At 58.9% G+C, this 16466-nt stretch overlaps 1 protein-coding gene across 1 annotated transcript; it reads left to right on the top strand.

Moving 5' to 3' along the window:
- Positions 1 to 323: 323 nt before the first annotated feature.
- NFKBID (NFKB inhibitor delta) lies at positions 324 to 16410 on the top strand (the record flags this gene model as incomplete). Its single annotated transcript, XM_084307072.1, is given in 10 exon segments — positions 324 to 421; positions 2377 to 2535; positions 2537 to 2580; positions 4252 to 4357; positions 6297 to 6443; positions 9310 to 9361; positions 10046 to 10203; positions 10297 to 10410; positions 14920 to 15084; positions 16354 to 16410. Coding segments are annotated over 10 exon segments (1100 nt in total), but the record flags the coding sequence as incomplete, so codon positions are not given.
- Between the last annotated feature and the right edge of the window lie 56 nt (positions 16411 to 16466).

The following is a 16466-nucleotide window of genomic DNA, read 5'->3' as shown; positions in this document are numbered from 1 at the left end:
TGACCCCCCCTACACCCCCCCATGACCCCATATCCCCCCATGACCCCATATAAACCCCGTGACCCCAAATCCCCCCCATGACCCCAAATCCCCTCCATGACCCCATATCCCCCCCATGACCCCATACCCCCCCATGACCCCATAACCCCCATGACCCCATAAGCCCCCACACCCTCCCATGACCCCATATCCCCCCCACACCCCCCCATGACCCCATATCCCCCCTGACCCCATAACCACCCCCCCTCACCCCATTTCCCCCCCCCCAGGTGCCCCCGGCCCATCCCCCCCCCCGGCTGCCCCCTGGCTCGCCCCCCCCCCAGCGACCCCCCCCCCCGGGGGCTTGTGGGGTCCCCCCTGTGCCCACGGCGGCCCCGGGGGGGCTTATGGGGTCGAGCCCCCCGCCCTAGGGGGCTGCGAGGTGAGCGGGGACCCATAGGGGGCACGTGGGGGGGCTGGGGGGGGCAGTAGGGGCGGGTAGGGGCAATGGGGTGGGATATAGGGGCAATAGGGTCAAGGGGGGGAATGGGGAAGGATATAGGGGCAATAGGGGCAAGATGGGGGGCAATAGGGACAAGGGGGGCAATGGGGTGGGATATAGGGGCAATAGGGTCAAGGGGGGGAATGGGGAAGGATATAGGGGCAATAGGGTCAAGGGGGGGCAATGGGGCAAGATATAGGGGCAGTGGGGTAATATGGGGGCAATAAGGACAAGGGGGGCAATGGGGTGGGATATAGGGGCAATAGGGTCAAGGGGGGGAATGGGGAAGGATATAGGGGCAATAGGGGCAAGATGGGGAGCAATAGGGACAAGGGGGGCAATGGGGTGGGATATAGGGGCAATAGGGGCAAGGGGGGGGCAATAGGGACAAGTGGGGCAATGGGGTGGGATATAGGGGCAATAGGGTCAAGGGGGGGCAATGGGGTAGGATATGGGGCAATAGGGGCAAGATGGGGAGCAATAGGGACAAGGGGGGCAATAGGGTGGGATATAGGGGCAATAGGGGCAAGATGGGGGGCAATAGGGACAAGGGGGGCAATGGGGTGAGATATAGGGGCAATAGGGTCAAGGGGGGGCAATGGGGCAAGATATAGGGGCAGTGGGGTAATGTGGGGGTAATAGGGTCAAGGGCGGCAATTGGGCAGGATATGGGGCAATAGGGTCAAGGGGGGGCAATGGGGAAGGATATGGGGGCAATAGGGTCAAGGCGGGGCAATGGGGTAGGATATGGGGCAATAGGGTCGAGGGGGGGAATGGGGAAGGATATAGGGTCAATAGGGACAAGATGGGGGGCAATAGGGTCAAGGGGGGCAATGGGGTGGGATATAGGGGCAATAGGGGCAAGGGGGGGCAATGGGGCAAGATATAGGGGCAGTGGGGTAATATGGGGGCAATAGGCACAAGGGGGGCAATGGGGTGGGATATAGGGGCAATAGGGTCAAGGGGGGGGAATGGGGAAGGATATAGGGGCAATAGGGGCAAGATGGGGGGCAATAGGGTCAAGGGGGGCAATGGGGTGGGATATAGGGGCAATAGGGGCAAGGGGGGGAAATGGGGCAAGATATAGGGGCAGTGGGGTAATATGGGGGCAATAGGCACAAGGGGGGGCAATGGGGTGGAATATAGGGGCAATGGGGCAATGGGGGCAAGATGGGGGGCAATAGGGTAAAGGGGGGCAATAGGGCAGGATATGGGGCAATAGGGGGAAAGATGGGGGGCAATAGGGGCAAGGGGGGGCAGTGGGGTGGAATATAGGGGCAATGGGGGCAATAGGGGCAAGATGGGGGGCAATATGGCCAGATATGGGGGCAATAGGGGCAAGGTGCAGGGCAATAGGGTCAAGGGAGGCAATGGGGCAGAATATAGGGGCAATAGGCAAGGGGTGGCAATAGGGGCAAGATGGGGGCTAATAGGGTCAAGGGGGGGCAATAGGGGTAAGATGGGTGCAATGGGGGCAAGAAGGGCTATGGGGGGTGTCAATGGGGAAATGGGAGGGGCAATAGGATCAGTGGGGGGGTAATAGGGTCAATGGGGGGGTATGGGGTCAATAGGAGGAGTATGGGGGCAGTAGAGGGCCAGTAAGTCAATGGGGGGAGTAATAGGGTCAGTAAGGGGTATGGGGGCAATAGGGGGGCAGTAGGGTCAATGAGGGGGGTAATAGGGTCAACAGGGAGCGTAATAGGGTCAATGGGGCGGTATGGGGGCAATGGGGGAGTATGGGAGCAATAGGGGGGCAGTAGGGTCAATGGGGGGGTAACAGGGTCAACGAGGGGGTAATAGGGTCAACGGGGGGGTAATAGGGTCTATGGGGAAGTAATAGGCTCAATGGGGCAAGACAAGGGGCAATAGGGCCAATAAACCTTCCCCCCCCCCAGGCTGCCGCCCCCTTCATTCCCCCCGGCCCTCCCTGGGCCCTCCCACCGCCGCCGGGGGGTGACATCGGGGTTGTCCCGGGGGGTTCGATCCCAATCCCCGACCCCGATCCCGAACCGGACCCCGGGGAGCTGGCGGCCGCCCGGGCGGCGCTGCGGGCCCCTGGACCCCCGGGAGCTGCTGCGGCAGGACGAGGAGGGCGACACGTGAGGAGGGGGCGCGGGGGGGTAATAGGGTCAGTGGGGTGGGGGGGGGAACAGGGTCAATGGGGTGGGGGTGGGGAATGGGGTCAGTGGGGTGGTGGGGGCAATGGGGCCAATGGGGGGGCAACGGTGACAAGGGAGGGCCAATGGGGTTGATGAGGGGTCAATGGGGGCAAGTGGGAGAGTGGGGGGGGGTAATGGGGTCAGTGAGGGGGGGCAATGGGGTCGGTGGGGGCAGTTGGGGCTCAATGGGGGCAATGGGGGGTAATAGGGTCAAAGGGGGGGTGATAGGGTCAGTGGGGGGCAATAGGGTCAACTGGGAGTCAATAGGGTCAATGGGGGGCAATAGTGTCAATGGGGGGGCAATAGGGTCAATGAGGGCAATGAGGGGGGCAATAGGGTAAATGAAGGGCCAAGGGGGGCAATCGGGGGGCAATAAGGTCAATGGGGGGCAATAGGGTCAATGATGGACCAATGGAGGGTCAGTAGGGTCAATGGGGGCAATAGGATCAACTGGGGAGCAATAGGGTCAATGGGGGGCAATAGGGTCAACTGGGGGGGGCAATAGGGTCAATTGCGAGTCAATAGGGTCAACGGGGGGTGCAATAAGGTCAATTGGGAGTCAGTAGGGTCAACTGAGGTGCAATAGGGTCAATGGGAAGCAATAGGGTCAATGGGGGGCAATAGGGTCAACTGAGAGTCAATAGGGTCAATGGGGGGCAATAGGGTCAACCGGGAGTCAATAGGGTCAATGGGGGGCAATAGGGTCAACTGAGAGTCAATAGGGTCAATGGGGGGCAATAGGGTCAATGGGGGGGCAATAGGGTCAATGGGGGGCAATAGGGTCAACCGGGAGTCAATAGGGTCAATGGGGGCAATAGGGTCAACTGGGGAGCAATAGGGTCAATGGGGGGCAATAGGGTCAACTGGGGGGGGCAATAGGGTCAATTGCGAGTCAATAGGGTCAACGGGGGGTGCAATAAGGTCAATTGGGAGTCAATAGGGTCAATGGGGGGGCAATAGGGTCAACGGAGGGGGCAATAGGGTCAATGAGGGCAATGAGGGGGGCAATAGGGTAAATGAAGGGCCAAGGGGGGCAATAAGGTCAAGGAAGGGCCAAGGGGGCAATCGAGGGGCAATAGGGTCAATGGGGGGGCAATAGGGTCAATGAAGGGCCAAAGGGGGCAATGGGGGGACAATGGGGGCACCGAAGGGCACAATAGGGTCAATGGGGGGCAATAGGGTCAACTGGAGGGCAATGAGGGGGTCAATGGGGACAATGGGGGGGCAATAGGGTCAATTGGGAGTCAATAGGGTCAATGGGGGGGCCATAGGGTCAATGGGGGGCAATAGGGTCAACTGGGCGGGCAATAGGGTCAATGGGGGGCAATAGGGTCAACTGAGAGTCAATAGGGTCAATGGGGGCCAATAGGGTCAATGGGGGCAATAGGGTCAACGGGGGGCAATAGGGTCAACGGGGAGTCAATAGGGTCAATGGGGGGCAATAGGGTCAACTGAGAGTCAATAGGGTCAATGGGGGCCAACAGGGTCAATGGGGGGGCAATAGGGTCAATGGGGTGACACCGGGGGATGACACCGTCCCAGGTAGGTCAATGGGGCCGACAAAGGGGGAGGTGTTGCCCCCCACCCCAAAACCCCATCCCCTCCCCCCAGGCTGCTGCACGTGCTGTGTGCCCGGGGGCTGCGCGCCCCCGCCCGGGCGGCCGCCGAGGTCTTCAAGGCACTGGGGCAACTGGAGCTGCGCGAGCACCGCGGGAAGGTACGGGGGAATTATGGGGTTGGGGGGGGAACGGGGCAGTAATGGGGTCGTGGGGGCGGGATAATGAGGTTGGGGGGAATGGGGGAATAATGGGGTCGTGGGGGTGGGATAATGAGGTTATGGGGGAATAATGGGGTCATGGGGGTGGGATAATGAGGTTGGGGGGAACGGGGCAGTAATGGGGTCGTTGGGGGTGGGATAATGAGGTTATGGGGGAATGGGGGAATAATGGGGTCGTGGGGGTGGGATAATGAGGTTATGGGGTAATAATGGGGTCGTTGGGGCGGGATAATGAGATTATGGGGGGAATGGGGCAGTAATGGGGTCGGGGGGGCTGGATAATGAGGTTATGGGGGAAATGGGGGAATAATGGGGTCGTGGGGATGGGATAATGAGGTTGGGGGGGAAACGGGGGAATAATGGGGTCAAGGGGGTGGGATAATGAGTTTATGGGGGGGAATGGGGGAATAATGGGGTCGTGGGGGTGGGATAATGAGATTATGGGGGGAAACGGGGGAATAATGGGGTCGTGGGGGTGGGATAATGAGGTTATGGGGGGAAACGGGGGAATAATGGGGTCGTTGGGGGTGGGATAATGAGGTTATGGGGGAATAATGGGATCGTGGGAGTGGGATAATGAGGTTAGGGGGGAATGGGGCAGTAATGGGGTCGTGGGGGCGGGATAATGAGGTTGGGGGGAATGGGGGAATAATGGGGTCATGGGGGTGGGATAATGAGGTTATGGGAGGAATGGGGGAATAATGGGGTCATGGGGGTGGGATAATGAGGTTATGGGGGGAATGGGGGAATAATGGGGTCGTAGGGGCGGGATAATGAGGTTATGGGAGGGAATGGGGCAGTAGTGGGGTTGTGGGGGTGGGATAATGAGGTTATGGGGGAAATGGGGGAATAATGGGATCGTGGGGGCGGGATAATGAGGCTGGGGGGAATGGGGGAATAATGGGGTCGTGGGGGTGGGATAATGAGGTTAGGGGGGGAATGGGGGAATAATGGGGTCGTGGGGGCTGGATAATGAGGTTATGGGGGAATAATGGGATCGTGGGGGCGGGATAATGAGGTTATGGGAGGGAATGGGGCAGTAGTGGGGTTGTGGGGGTGGGATAATGAGGTTGGGGGGAATGGGGGAATAACGGGGTTGTGGGGGCGGGATAATGAGGTTGGGGGGAATGGGGGAATAATGGGATCGTGGGGGCGGGATAATGAGGTTAGGGGGGGAATGGGGGAATAATGGGATCGTGGGGGCGGGATAATGAGGTTAGGGGGGAACGGGGCAGTAATGGGGTCGTAGGGGCAGGATAATGAGATTATGGGGGGAAACGGGGGAATAATGGGGTCATGGGGGTGGGATAATGAGGTTATGGGGGAATAATGGGGTCGTGGGGGCGGGATAATGAGGTTGGAGGGAATGGGGGAATAATGGGGTCGTGGGGGTGGGATAATGAGGTTGGGGGGGAATGGGTCAATAATGGGTTCATGGGGGTGGGATAATGAGGTTATGGGGGCAATGGGGGAATAATGGGGTCGTGGGGGTGGGATAATGAGATTATGGGGGGAAACGGGGGAATAATGGGGTCATGGGGGTGGGATAATGAGGTTAGGGGGAAACGGGGCAGTAATGAGGTCGTTGGGGGTGGGATAATGAGGTTATGGGGTAAATGGGGCAGCAGTGGGGAGTAATGGGGAAAATGGGGAATAATGGGGTATAACGGGGTATAATGGGGTGTAATGGGTAATAATGGGATGTAATGGGGAATAATGGGAAATAATGGGGTATAACGGGGTATAATGGGGAATAACGGGGAATAACGGGGAAAAATGGAGAATAAGGGGCAATAACGGGCCATAACGGGGAATAACGGGATTAATGGGGCACAACGGGGAGCACCCCAGTAACGGGTGCCCCCCGCTGCCCCCATAGACCCCGCTGCTGGTGGCGGCAGCGGCGGCGGCCCCGGGGGTCCTCGGGGACCTCCTGGCCCTGGGCGCCGACCCCGATGCCGCCGACCACCGCGGGCGCACGGTGCTGCACCTCGCCGCCACCTACGGGCTGCCCCGCGTGCTCCAGGTAGGGACCCCAAAAACGACCCCAAAGCAATCCCGCGAGCACCCCGAAATTAGAGTATGAAGGGCCCGGAATCCCTAAATCGTCCCCATGGGGAAGTAGGAAGCCCCAAACCAGCCCCAAAACAGCCCCAAACCAGCCCCAAAAATATCCTATGGGGATCCCGGAACCCCAAAACCACCCCGCAGGGACCCCAAAATATCCCATAACCATCCTATGGGGCCACCAAAACCACCCCATGGGGACCCAGGAACCCCAAAAGCATCCCATGGGAAACCAGGAACCCAAAAACCGTCCCAAAACCACCCCATGGGAACCCCAGAACCCCAAAACCACCCCATGGGGATCCAGGAACTCCAAAACCACCCCATGGGGACCCCAAAACCACCCCATGAGAACCCCAGGACCCCAAAACCATCCCATGGGAAACAAGGAACCCCAAAACCATCCCAAAACCACCCCATGGGAACCCCAGGATCCCAAAACCACCCCATGGGAACCCCAAAACCACCCCATGGGAACCCCAGGACCCCACAACCACCCCAAAACCACCCCATGGGAACCCCTGAACCCCAAAACCACCCTATGGGCACCCCAAAACCAGCCCATGGGGATCGAGGAACCCCAAAACCACCGCCATGGGAACCCCAGGATCCCAAAACCATCCCATAACCATCCTATGGGGCCACCAAAACCACCCCATGGGGACCCAGGAACCCCAAAAGCATCCCATGGGAAACCAGGAACCCCAAAACCATCCCAAAAACACCCCATGGGAACCCCTGAACCCCAAAACCATCCCATGGGAACCCCAAAACCACCCCATGGGATCCAGGAACCCCAAAAACACCCCCATGAGAATCCCAGGACCCCAAAACCATCCCATGGAGACCCAAGAATCCCCAAACCAGCCCAAAAACACCTCATGGGGACCCCAAGACCCCAAAACCATCCCATAACCATCCTATGGGGACCCCAAAACCACCCCATGGGAACCCCACAACCCCCAAACCATCCCAAAACCACCCCATGGGGATCCCGGAACCTCAAAACTATCCCATATCCACCCCATGGGGCCACCAAAACCACCCCATGGGGACCCAGGCACCCCAAAACCAACCCAAAGGGCACCCCAAAACCAACCCAAAGGGCACCCCAAAACCACCCCATGGGAACCCCAGGATCCCAAAACCATCCCAAAACCACCCCCTGGGCACCCCAAAACCACCCGATGGGGATCCAGGAACCCCAAAACCACCCCCATGGGAACCCCAGGATCCCAAAACCATCCCATAACCATCCTATGGGGACCCCAAAACCACCCCATGGGAACCCTACAACCCCCAAACCATCCCAAAACCACCCCATGGGGACCCCGGAACCCCAAAACCAACCCAAAGGGCACCCCAAAACCACCCCATGGGAACCCCAGGATCCCAAAACCATCCCAAAACCACCCCCTGGGCACCCCAAAACCACCCCATGGGGACCCAGGCACCCCAAAACCAACCCAAAGGGCACCCCAAAACCACCCCATGGGAACCCCAGAGCCCCAAAACCATCCCAAAACCACCCCATGGGCACCCCAAAACCATCCCATGGGGACCCCAGAACCCCAAAACCACCACATGGGGACCCCAGGACCCCAAAACCATCCCATAACCATACTATGGGGACCCCAAAACCACCCCATGGGAACCCTACAACCCCCAAACCATCCCAAAACCACCCCATGGGGACCCCGGAACCCCAAAACCACTCCCATGGGGACCCCAGGACCCCAAAACCACCCCAAAACCACCCCATGGGAACCTAGGCACCCCAAAACCAACCCAAGGGGCACCCCAAAACCATCCTATGGGGACCCCAGAACCCCAAAACCACCACATGGGGACCCCAGGACCCCAAAACCATCCCATAACCATACTAGGAGGACCCCAAAACCACCCCATGGGAACCCCACAACCCCCAAACCATCCCAAAACCACCCCATGGAGACCCCGGAACCCCAAAACCAACACAAAGGGTACCCCAAAACCATCCCATGGGAACCCCAGAACCCCAAAACTATCCCCAAACCACCCCATGGGGCCACCAAAACCACCCCATGGGGACCCAGGCACCCCAAAACCACCCCATGGGAACCCCAGAGCCCCAAAACCATCCCAAAACCACCCCCTGGGCACCCCAAAACCACCCGATGGGGATCCAGGAACCCCAAAACCACCCCCATGGGAACCCCAGGATCCCAAAACCATCCCATAACCATCCTATGGGGACCCCAAAACCACCCCATGGGAACCCTACAACCCCCAAACCATCCCAAAACCACCCCATGGGGACCCCGGAACCCCAAAACCAACCCAAAGGGCACCCCAAAACCACCCCATGGGAACCCCAGGATCCCAAAACCATCCCAAAACCACCCCCTGGGCACCCCAAAACCACCCCATGGGGACCCAGGCACCCCAAAACCAACCCAAAGGGCACCCCAAAACTGCCCAATGGGGACCTCGGAACCCCAAAAACATCCCATGGGGACCCCAAAACCACCCCATGGGCACCCTAAAACCACCCCATGGGAACCCCAGGACCCCAAAACCATCCCCTGGGAACCCAGGCACCCCAAAACTGCCCCATAGGGACCTGGGTGTTTGGGGACACCCCAAAACCACCCCATGGACACCCCAGCACCCCAAAACCACCCTATGTGGACCAGGGCATCCCACCCCACCCTATGGGGGCACCCCAAAACCCACCCTGGGGACACCCTAAAACGCCCCCCCCGGGGGTCCGGACCCCACAAAATCCCCCCAGGGGGATCCAGGGGCACCCCAAAAACCCACCCCCCCTGTCCCCCCCCCCCCAGGCTGTGATGGCGTCGGGGGTCCCGGTCAACGTGGAGGCCAGGAACTTTGAAGGTAAAATTTTGGGGGGGGGGGCAACCCCAATCCCACAGGGAGGGCATCTTGGGGGCCCCCCAATTTATGGGGTCACGGGGAGAGGGGTCTGGTTTGGGGCATCCTTTGGGGGGGGGGTCCCTTGGTTGTCCCCAATTTTGAGGGGGGTCTTTGAGGGGAGGAGGGTCAGTTTTAGGGTTTGGGGGGGGGGGGGACAAATTTGTGCGTTTCTTTTTTGGGGGGGGTCCCTATTTGGGGTGATAAAGGAAGGATTTGGGGGCCCCCATGTTTTGGGGGTTCCTTGTTTTAGGGGGGGAGAATTGGAGGTGGGGGGGTCTCAATTTTTTGGGGTGGGTCCCATTGGGGGCTCTTTGGGGGGAGCAACCTCAATTTGGGGGGGGGGGGGGGTGAGCTCATATTAGGGCAATTCGGGGCTGTCAATGGGGTCACCCCCAATTTTGGGGGAAATCCCCTGATTTTTGGGGGCGAAGGTGATTGGGGGGGTCTTGTTTTTTGGGGTCCTTGCTTTCGGGGGGAGGGGGGGTCAAACTTGTGGGTGGGGGTGCTCTTTGACTTGGGGGGGGACACAACTGGGATTTGGGGCTGTCAATGGGGTCGCCCCCACTTTGAGGGGAATCCCCTGATTTTTGGGGGCGGGGAGTGACCACCCCTTTTCGCCCCCCCCCCCCCAATTAACCCCCCCAGGCCAGACCCCCCTGCACTGCGCCGTGCTGTCCCATAACGCCTCCCTGCGTGGCGGGGGGGGGGTCTCCGGGGGTCCCCCCCCCCCAACCCCGACCCCCCAGGAGCGGCTCCTCTGCGTCGAGCTCCTGCTGCGGATGGGGGCCGACTGCGGCAGCCAGGTATGGGATTTTTTTTTGGGGGGGGGGGACACCCCCTTTTTGGGGCACCCATGGGTGACGGCCCCCCCTTGGTGTGTCCCCCCCCCCTTATAGGACATGAAGAGCAGCCAGACCGTGCTGCACTTGGCCGTCAGGGGGGGCAACCTGGCCCTCACCCACCTCCTGCTGCGCCAGCCCGGGGTGGCCCCCCGCCTCGTTAACATGAAGGTAACGAGCTGCGGGGCCGGGGGGCACCTATGGGGCACCTATGGGGCACCTATAGGGCACCGATGGACCTGTAGGATATCTATGGGGCACCTATGGGGCACCTATGGACCTATAGGGCATCTATGGGGTACCTGTGGGGCACCTATAGGGCATCTATGGGACACCCATGGACCTACAGGGCACCTATGGGGCACCTATGGACCTGTAGGGCATCTATGGGGTGTCTATGGGGCACCTATGGACCTATAGGACATTTATGGGCATCTGTGGGGCACCTATGGACCTGTAGGACATCTATGGGGCACCTATGGGATATCTATGGGCACCTATAGGGCACCTATGGGGCATCTATGGACCTGTAGGGCATCTATGGGGCACCTATGGGACACCTATGGACCTACAGGGCATCTATGGGGTACCTCTGGGATATCTATGGGCACCTATGGGGCATCTAAGGGGCACCTATTGACCTGTAGGATATCTATGGGGCACCTATGGGGCACCTATGGACCTATAGGGCATCTATGGGGCACCTATAGGGCATCTATGAGGCACCTATGAACCTGTAAGGCATCTATGGGATACCTATGGGGCACCTATAGGGCACCTATAGGGCACCTATGGATCTGTAGAGCATCTGTGGGGTACTTGTGGGGCACCTATAGGGCACCAATGGGCACCTATGGACTTATAGGGTATCTATGGGGTGTCTATGGGGCACCTATGGACCTATAGGACATTTATGGGCACCTATGGGGCACCTATAGGGCACCTATGGGCACCTATGGACCTGTAGGGCACCTATGGAGCATCTAAGGGGCACCTATGGACCTATAGGACATCTATGGGCACCTATAGGGAACCTATGGACCTGTAGGGTATCTATGGGGTGTCTATGGGGCACCTATGGGGCACCTATAGGGCATCTATGGGGCACCTATGGACCTATATGGTATCTATGGGGTGTCTACAGGACACCTATGGACTTATAGGACATTTATGGGCACCAATGGGGCACCTATAGGGCATCTATGGGCACCTACGGGGCACCTATAGGGCACCTATGGACCTGTAGGGCATCTATGGACACCTATGGGGCACCTATGGGGCCCCTATAGGGCATCTATGGGGCACCTATGGACCTACAGGGCATCTATGGGGCACCTCTTGGATACCTATGGGACACCTATGGGGCACCTATAGGGCACCTATGGACCTATAGGGCATCTATGGGGACCTATGGGGCACCTATAGGGCACCTATGGACCTGTAGGGCATCTATGGGGCACCCATTGACCTATAGGGCAGCTCTGGGTACCTATGGGGCATCTATAGGGTGTCTATGGGGCACCTATGGACCTGTGGGGCATCTATGGGGCAATCACGGACCTACAGGGCAGCTATGGGTACCTATAGGGCATCTATATGGTGTCTATGGGGAACCTAAGGACCTATGGGGCATCTATGGGGCATCTATAGGTCACCTATGGGCACCTATGGACCTGTAGGGCATCTATGGGGTACCTATGGGGCACCTATAGGGCACCTATGGGGCACCTATGGACCTGTAGGGCATCTATGGGGTACCTATGGGGCACCTATAGGGCACCTATGGGGCATCTGTGGACCTGTAGGGCACCTACAGGGCATCTATGGGGCACCTATAGGGCACCTATGGAGCACCTATGGACCTGTAGGGCATCTATGGGCAGCTATGGGGCACCTATAGGGCACCTATGGGGCACCTATGGACCTATAGGGTATCTATGGGGTACCTATGGGGCATCTATGGACCTATAGGGTATCTATGGGTACCTAAGTGGCAACTATAGGGTGTCTATGGGGCACCTATGGACCTATAGGTCATCTGTGGGGTACCTCTGGGATATCTATGGGGCACCCATGAACCTATAGGGCAACTATGGGTATCTTTGGGGCACCTATGAACCTATAGGGCACCTAAAGGGCACCTATGGATCTATGGGGCACCTGTAGGGTGTCTGTGGGCACCTATAGGGTGTCTATAGGGCACCTATGGACCTATAGGGCACCTAAAGGGCACCTATAGGGCACCTATGGGGCACCTATGGACCTATATAGGGCCCTATGTGGGGATTATGGAGAGTGGGGCCCTACACGGGGGCGGAGCTGTCTATGGGGTCTCCAGGAGACTTATGGGGTATGTGGGGGCCTCTGGGTGCTGGGACCTCCGTGGGGGGCTCTGGGGTTCCCTATGGGTCCTATAGGTCTCTCTAGATCCCTGTGAGCGCCCGTGGGTCCCTATGGGTACCTGATGGTGCCTATGGGGTCGCTATAGGTCCCTCGGGGTGCCCATGGCCCTTGCTGGGTCCCTGTGGGTATCTACGGTCCCTATAGATGCCCTTGTTGGTGTCTATAGGTCCCTCTGGGTCCCTATAGGTGCCTATTGACACTACTGCTGGCACCTATGGGTCCTATAGGTCCCTCTGGGTCCCCTATAGTTGTCAGTGGGTTCCTATAGGTGCCCATGGGCCCTTCTGGGACCTGTTGGTACCTATGGGTCCTACAGGTCCCTGTAAGTCCCTACAAATTGCTACGGGTCCTATAGGTCCCTGTGGGTCCTAGGGGTGCCAAGGGGGTCTTGGAGGTCCCTGGAAGCCCCTATGGGGCGCAGGAGCACCCTAGGGGAGCCTGGAGGTCCCTATGGGACCCTATAGACCATAGGAGCACTGTAGGGGGTCTGGAGGTCCCTATGGGCCCCAGGAGCACTATAGGGGTTCTGGAGGTCCCTATGGGCCCCTATAGACCATAGAAGCCCCACAGAGGTTCCAGAGGTCCCTATAGGCCCCAGGAGCACTATAGGGGTTCTGGAGGTCCCTATGGGTCCCTATAGACCATACAGGCACCATGGGGATGTGGGGGTAACTAGGGGTCCCTATAGGGCATAGAAACCCCGTAGAGGTTCCAGACGTCCCTATAGGCCCCAGGAGCACTATAGGGGTTCTGGAGGTCCCAATAGGTCCCTATAGACTATACAAGCACCATGGGGGGGTTGGAGGTCCCTATGGGTCCCTATAGACCATAGAAGCTCCATAGGGGTTCTCGAAGTCCCTATGGGCCCCAGGAGCACCATGGGGGGATTGGAGGTCCCTATGGGTCCCTATAGAGCATAGAAACCCCGTAGAGGTTCTGGAGGTCCCTATGGGTCCCTATAGACCATACAAGCACCATGGGGGGGTTGGAGGTCCCTATGGGTCCCTATAGACCATAGAAGCCCCATAGGGGTTCTGGAGGTCCCTATGGGCCCCTATAGACCATAGAAGCCCCATAGAGGTTCCAAAGGTCCCTATAGGCCCCAGGAGCACTATAGGGGTTCTGGAGGTCCCTGTGGGTCTGTATAGACCATAGAAGTCCTGTAGGGGTTCTGGAAGTCCCTATGGGTCCCTATAGACCATACAAGCACCATGGGGGTGTGGGGCTCCCTATGGGTCCGTATAGACCATAGAAGCCCTGTAGGGGTTCCGGAGGTCCCTATAGGCCCCAGGAGCACTATAGGGGTTCTGGAGGTCCCTATGGGTCCCTATAGACCATAGAAGCCCCGTAGAGGTTCCGGAGGTCCCTATGGGCCCCAGGAGCACTATAGGGGTTCTGGAGGTCCCTAGGGGTCCCTATAGACCATAGAAGCCCCGTAGGGGTTCTGGAGGTCCCTATAGGCCCCAGGAGCACTATAGGGGTTCTGGAGGTCCCTATGGGTCCCTATAGACCATAGAAGCCCCACAGGGGTTCTCGAAGTCCCTATGGGTCCCAGGAGCACCATGGGGGATTTGGAGGTCCCTATGGGTCCCTATAGACCATAGAAGCCCCGTAGGGGTTCTGGAGGTCCCTGTGGGTCCCAGGAGCACCCTGGGGAGTTCTGTAGGTTCCTATGGGTCCCTATAGATCATAGGAGCCCTGTAGAGGTTCTGGAGGTCTCTAGGGGACCCTATGGATTCCAGGAGCACCATGCGGGTGTTGGAGGTCCCTATAGGCCCCAGGAGCACTATAGGGGTTCTGGAGGTCCCAATAGGTCCCTATAGACTATACAAGCACCATGGGAGGGTTGGAGGTCCCTATGGGTCCCTATAGGGCGTAGAAACCCCATAGAGGTTCCAGAGGTCCCTATAGGCCCCAGGAGCACTATAGGGGTTCTGGAGGTCCCTATGGGTCCGTATAGACCATACAAGCACCATGGGGGGGTTGGAGGTCCCTATGGGTCCCTATAGACCATAGAAGCCCCGTAGGGGTTCCGGAGGTCCCTATAGGCCCCAGGAGCACTATAGGGGTTCTGGAGGTCCCTATGGGCCCCAGGAGCACCATGGGGGGGGTTGGAGGTCCCTATGGGTCCCTATAGACCATAGAAGCCCCATAGGGGTTCCGGAGGTCCCTACGGGCTCCAGGAGCACTATAGGGGTTCTGGAGGCCCCTGGGGGTCCCTATGGGCCCCAGGGGCACCCCCAGGCTGACGTGTCCCCCCCGTGTCCCCCCCCCCAGGCCCACGGGAACACCCCCCTGCACATGGCGGCGGCGCTGCCGGGGGGGCCCAGCCAGGAGCCCCTGGTGCGGCTGCTGCTGGCCTGGGGGGCCGACCCCAGCGCCCGCAACCTGGAGCACGACCTGCCCCACGGCCTGCTGCCCCCCGGCCCCCCCGGGGACCAGGTGAGACTCGACTCCCCCCCCAAGACCCAAATCTGGCTGTTTTGAACCCAAATGGCACTGCAGAAACCCCGTAAACGAGCCCAGAATTGCTAAATCCAGCTGCTGTGCCCCAAATCCTATCAATGGCCCCAGAATCCCCAAATCCAACTGCTTTGTCCCAAAACTGAACCGCTGAACCTCCCCCCCAAATGACCGCAGAATCCCAAAATCCAACTACTTTGCCCCAAAATTGAGCCGCTGAACCCCATAAATGGACCCAGAGTCCCCAAATCCTGCTGCTGTGCCCCAAATGCTATAAATTACTCCAGAGTCCCCAAATCTGGTTGCTTTGCCTCAAAATTGAACCACTGAACCCCCCCTGAATGACCCCAAAAGCCCCAGATCCTGCTGCTTTGCCCCAAATCCGGCTGCTTTGCACCCAAATGGCACCACTGAACCCCGTAACTGACTCCAGAATCCCCAAATCCAACTGTTGTGACCCAAAATTACACTGCTGAACCCCCCTGAATGACCCCACAATCCCCAAATCTGGCTGCTTTGCACCCAAAACCCATAATGACCCCAAAACTGCTAAATCTAGCTGCTTTGCCCCAAAACTGAGCCGCTGAATCCCATAAATGGACCCAGAGTCCCCAAATCCTGCTGCTGTGCCCCAAATCCTATAAATGACCCCAGAATCCCTAAATCCTACTGCTGTGCCCCAGAATTGGACCACTGAACCCCCCCCGAATGACCCCAAAAGCCCCAAATCCAGCTGTTGTGTCCCAAATCCTACTGCTTTGCCCCAAAATTGCACTGCTGAACCCCATAAATGACCCCAGAATCCCCAAATCCTGCTGCTTTGCCCCAAAACTGCACCCACTCCCCTTCCAAATGACCCCAAAATCCCCAATTCCTGGAACTTTGTCCCCAAATCCAGCCACCACCCCCCCAAAACCTGCTGCTCTTCCCCCCCCCCAAACCATCCCCACACCCCAAATCCTGACTTTTCACCCCAAAACCCCTCTGCGGTGCTCCGAAGCTGAGCCTGACCCCAAATTCCTTATTTCTCACCCTAAATTTTGGCGTCCCTCCCCCAAATCGATGCGCCCCCTCCCCAATTATTTCAGGGCTCCCCCCCCCCCCCCAGGATTTTGGGGCCAAACCCCAAAATCCCGGGACAGCCCCAAACTATGGGGCCTCCCCTACCCCCCCCCCAAAATTTTGGGGTCAAACCCCAAGATTTTGGGGTTTTGACCCCCCCTTTTTCTCCCCTCTCCCCCCCCCCAGCTCCGCCTCCTCCTGAAGAGCCGCCGGGGGGCGCGCCGCCCCTCCCCCACCTCCTAGATGACGTCATCAGAGGGCGGGATGTGACATCATGGGGGGGGGGGGGGCACCCCAAA

Source organism: Netta rufina (genome assembly GCF_964035555.1).
Source record: "Netta rufina genome assembly, contig: SUPER_38_unloc_1, whole genome shotgun sequence".
NCBI lineage: Eukaryota > Metazoa > Chordata > Aves > Anseriformes > Anatidae > Netta > Netta rufina.
Note: the sequence above shows the minus strand (reverse complement) of the source record. Positions and strands in the feature narration are given on the sequence as shown.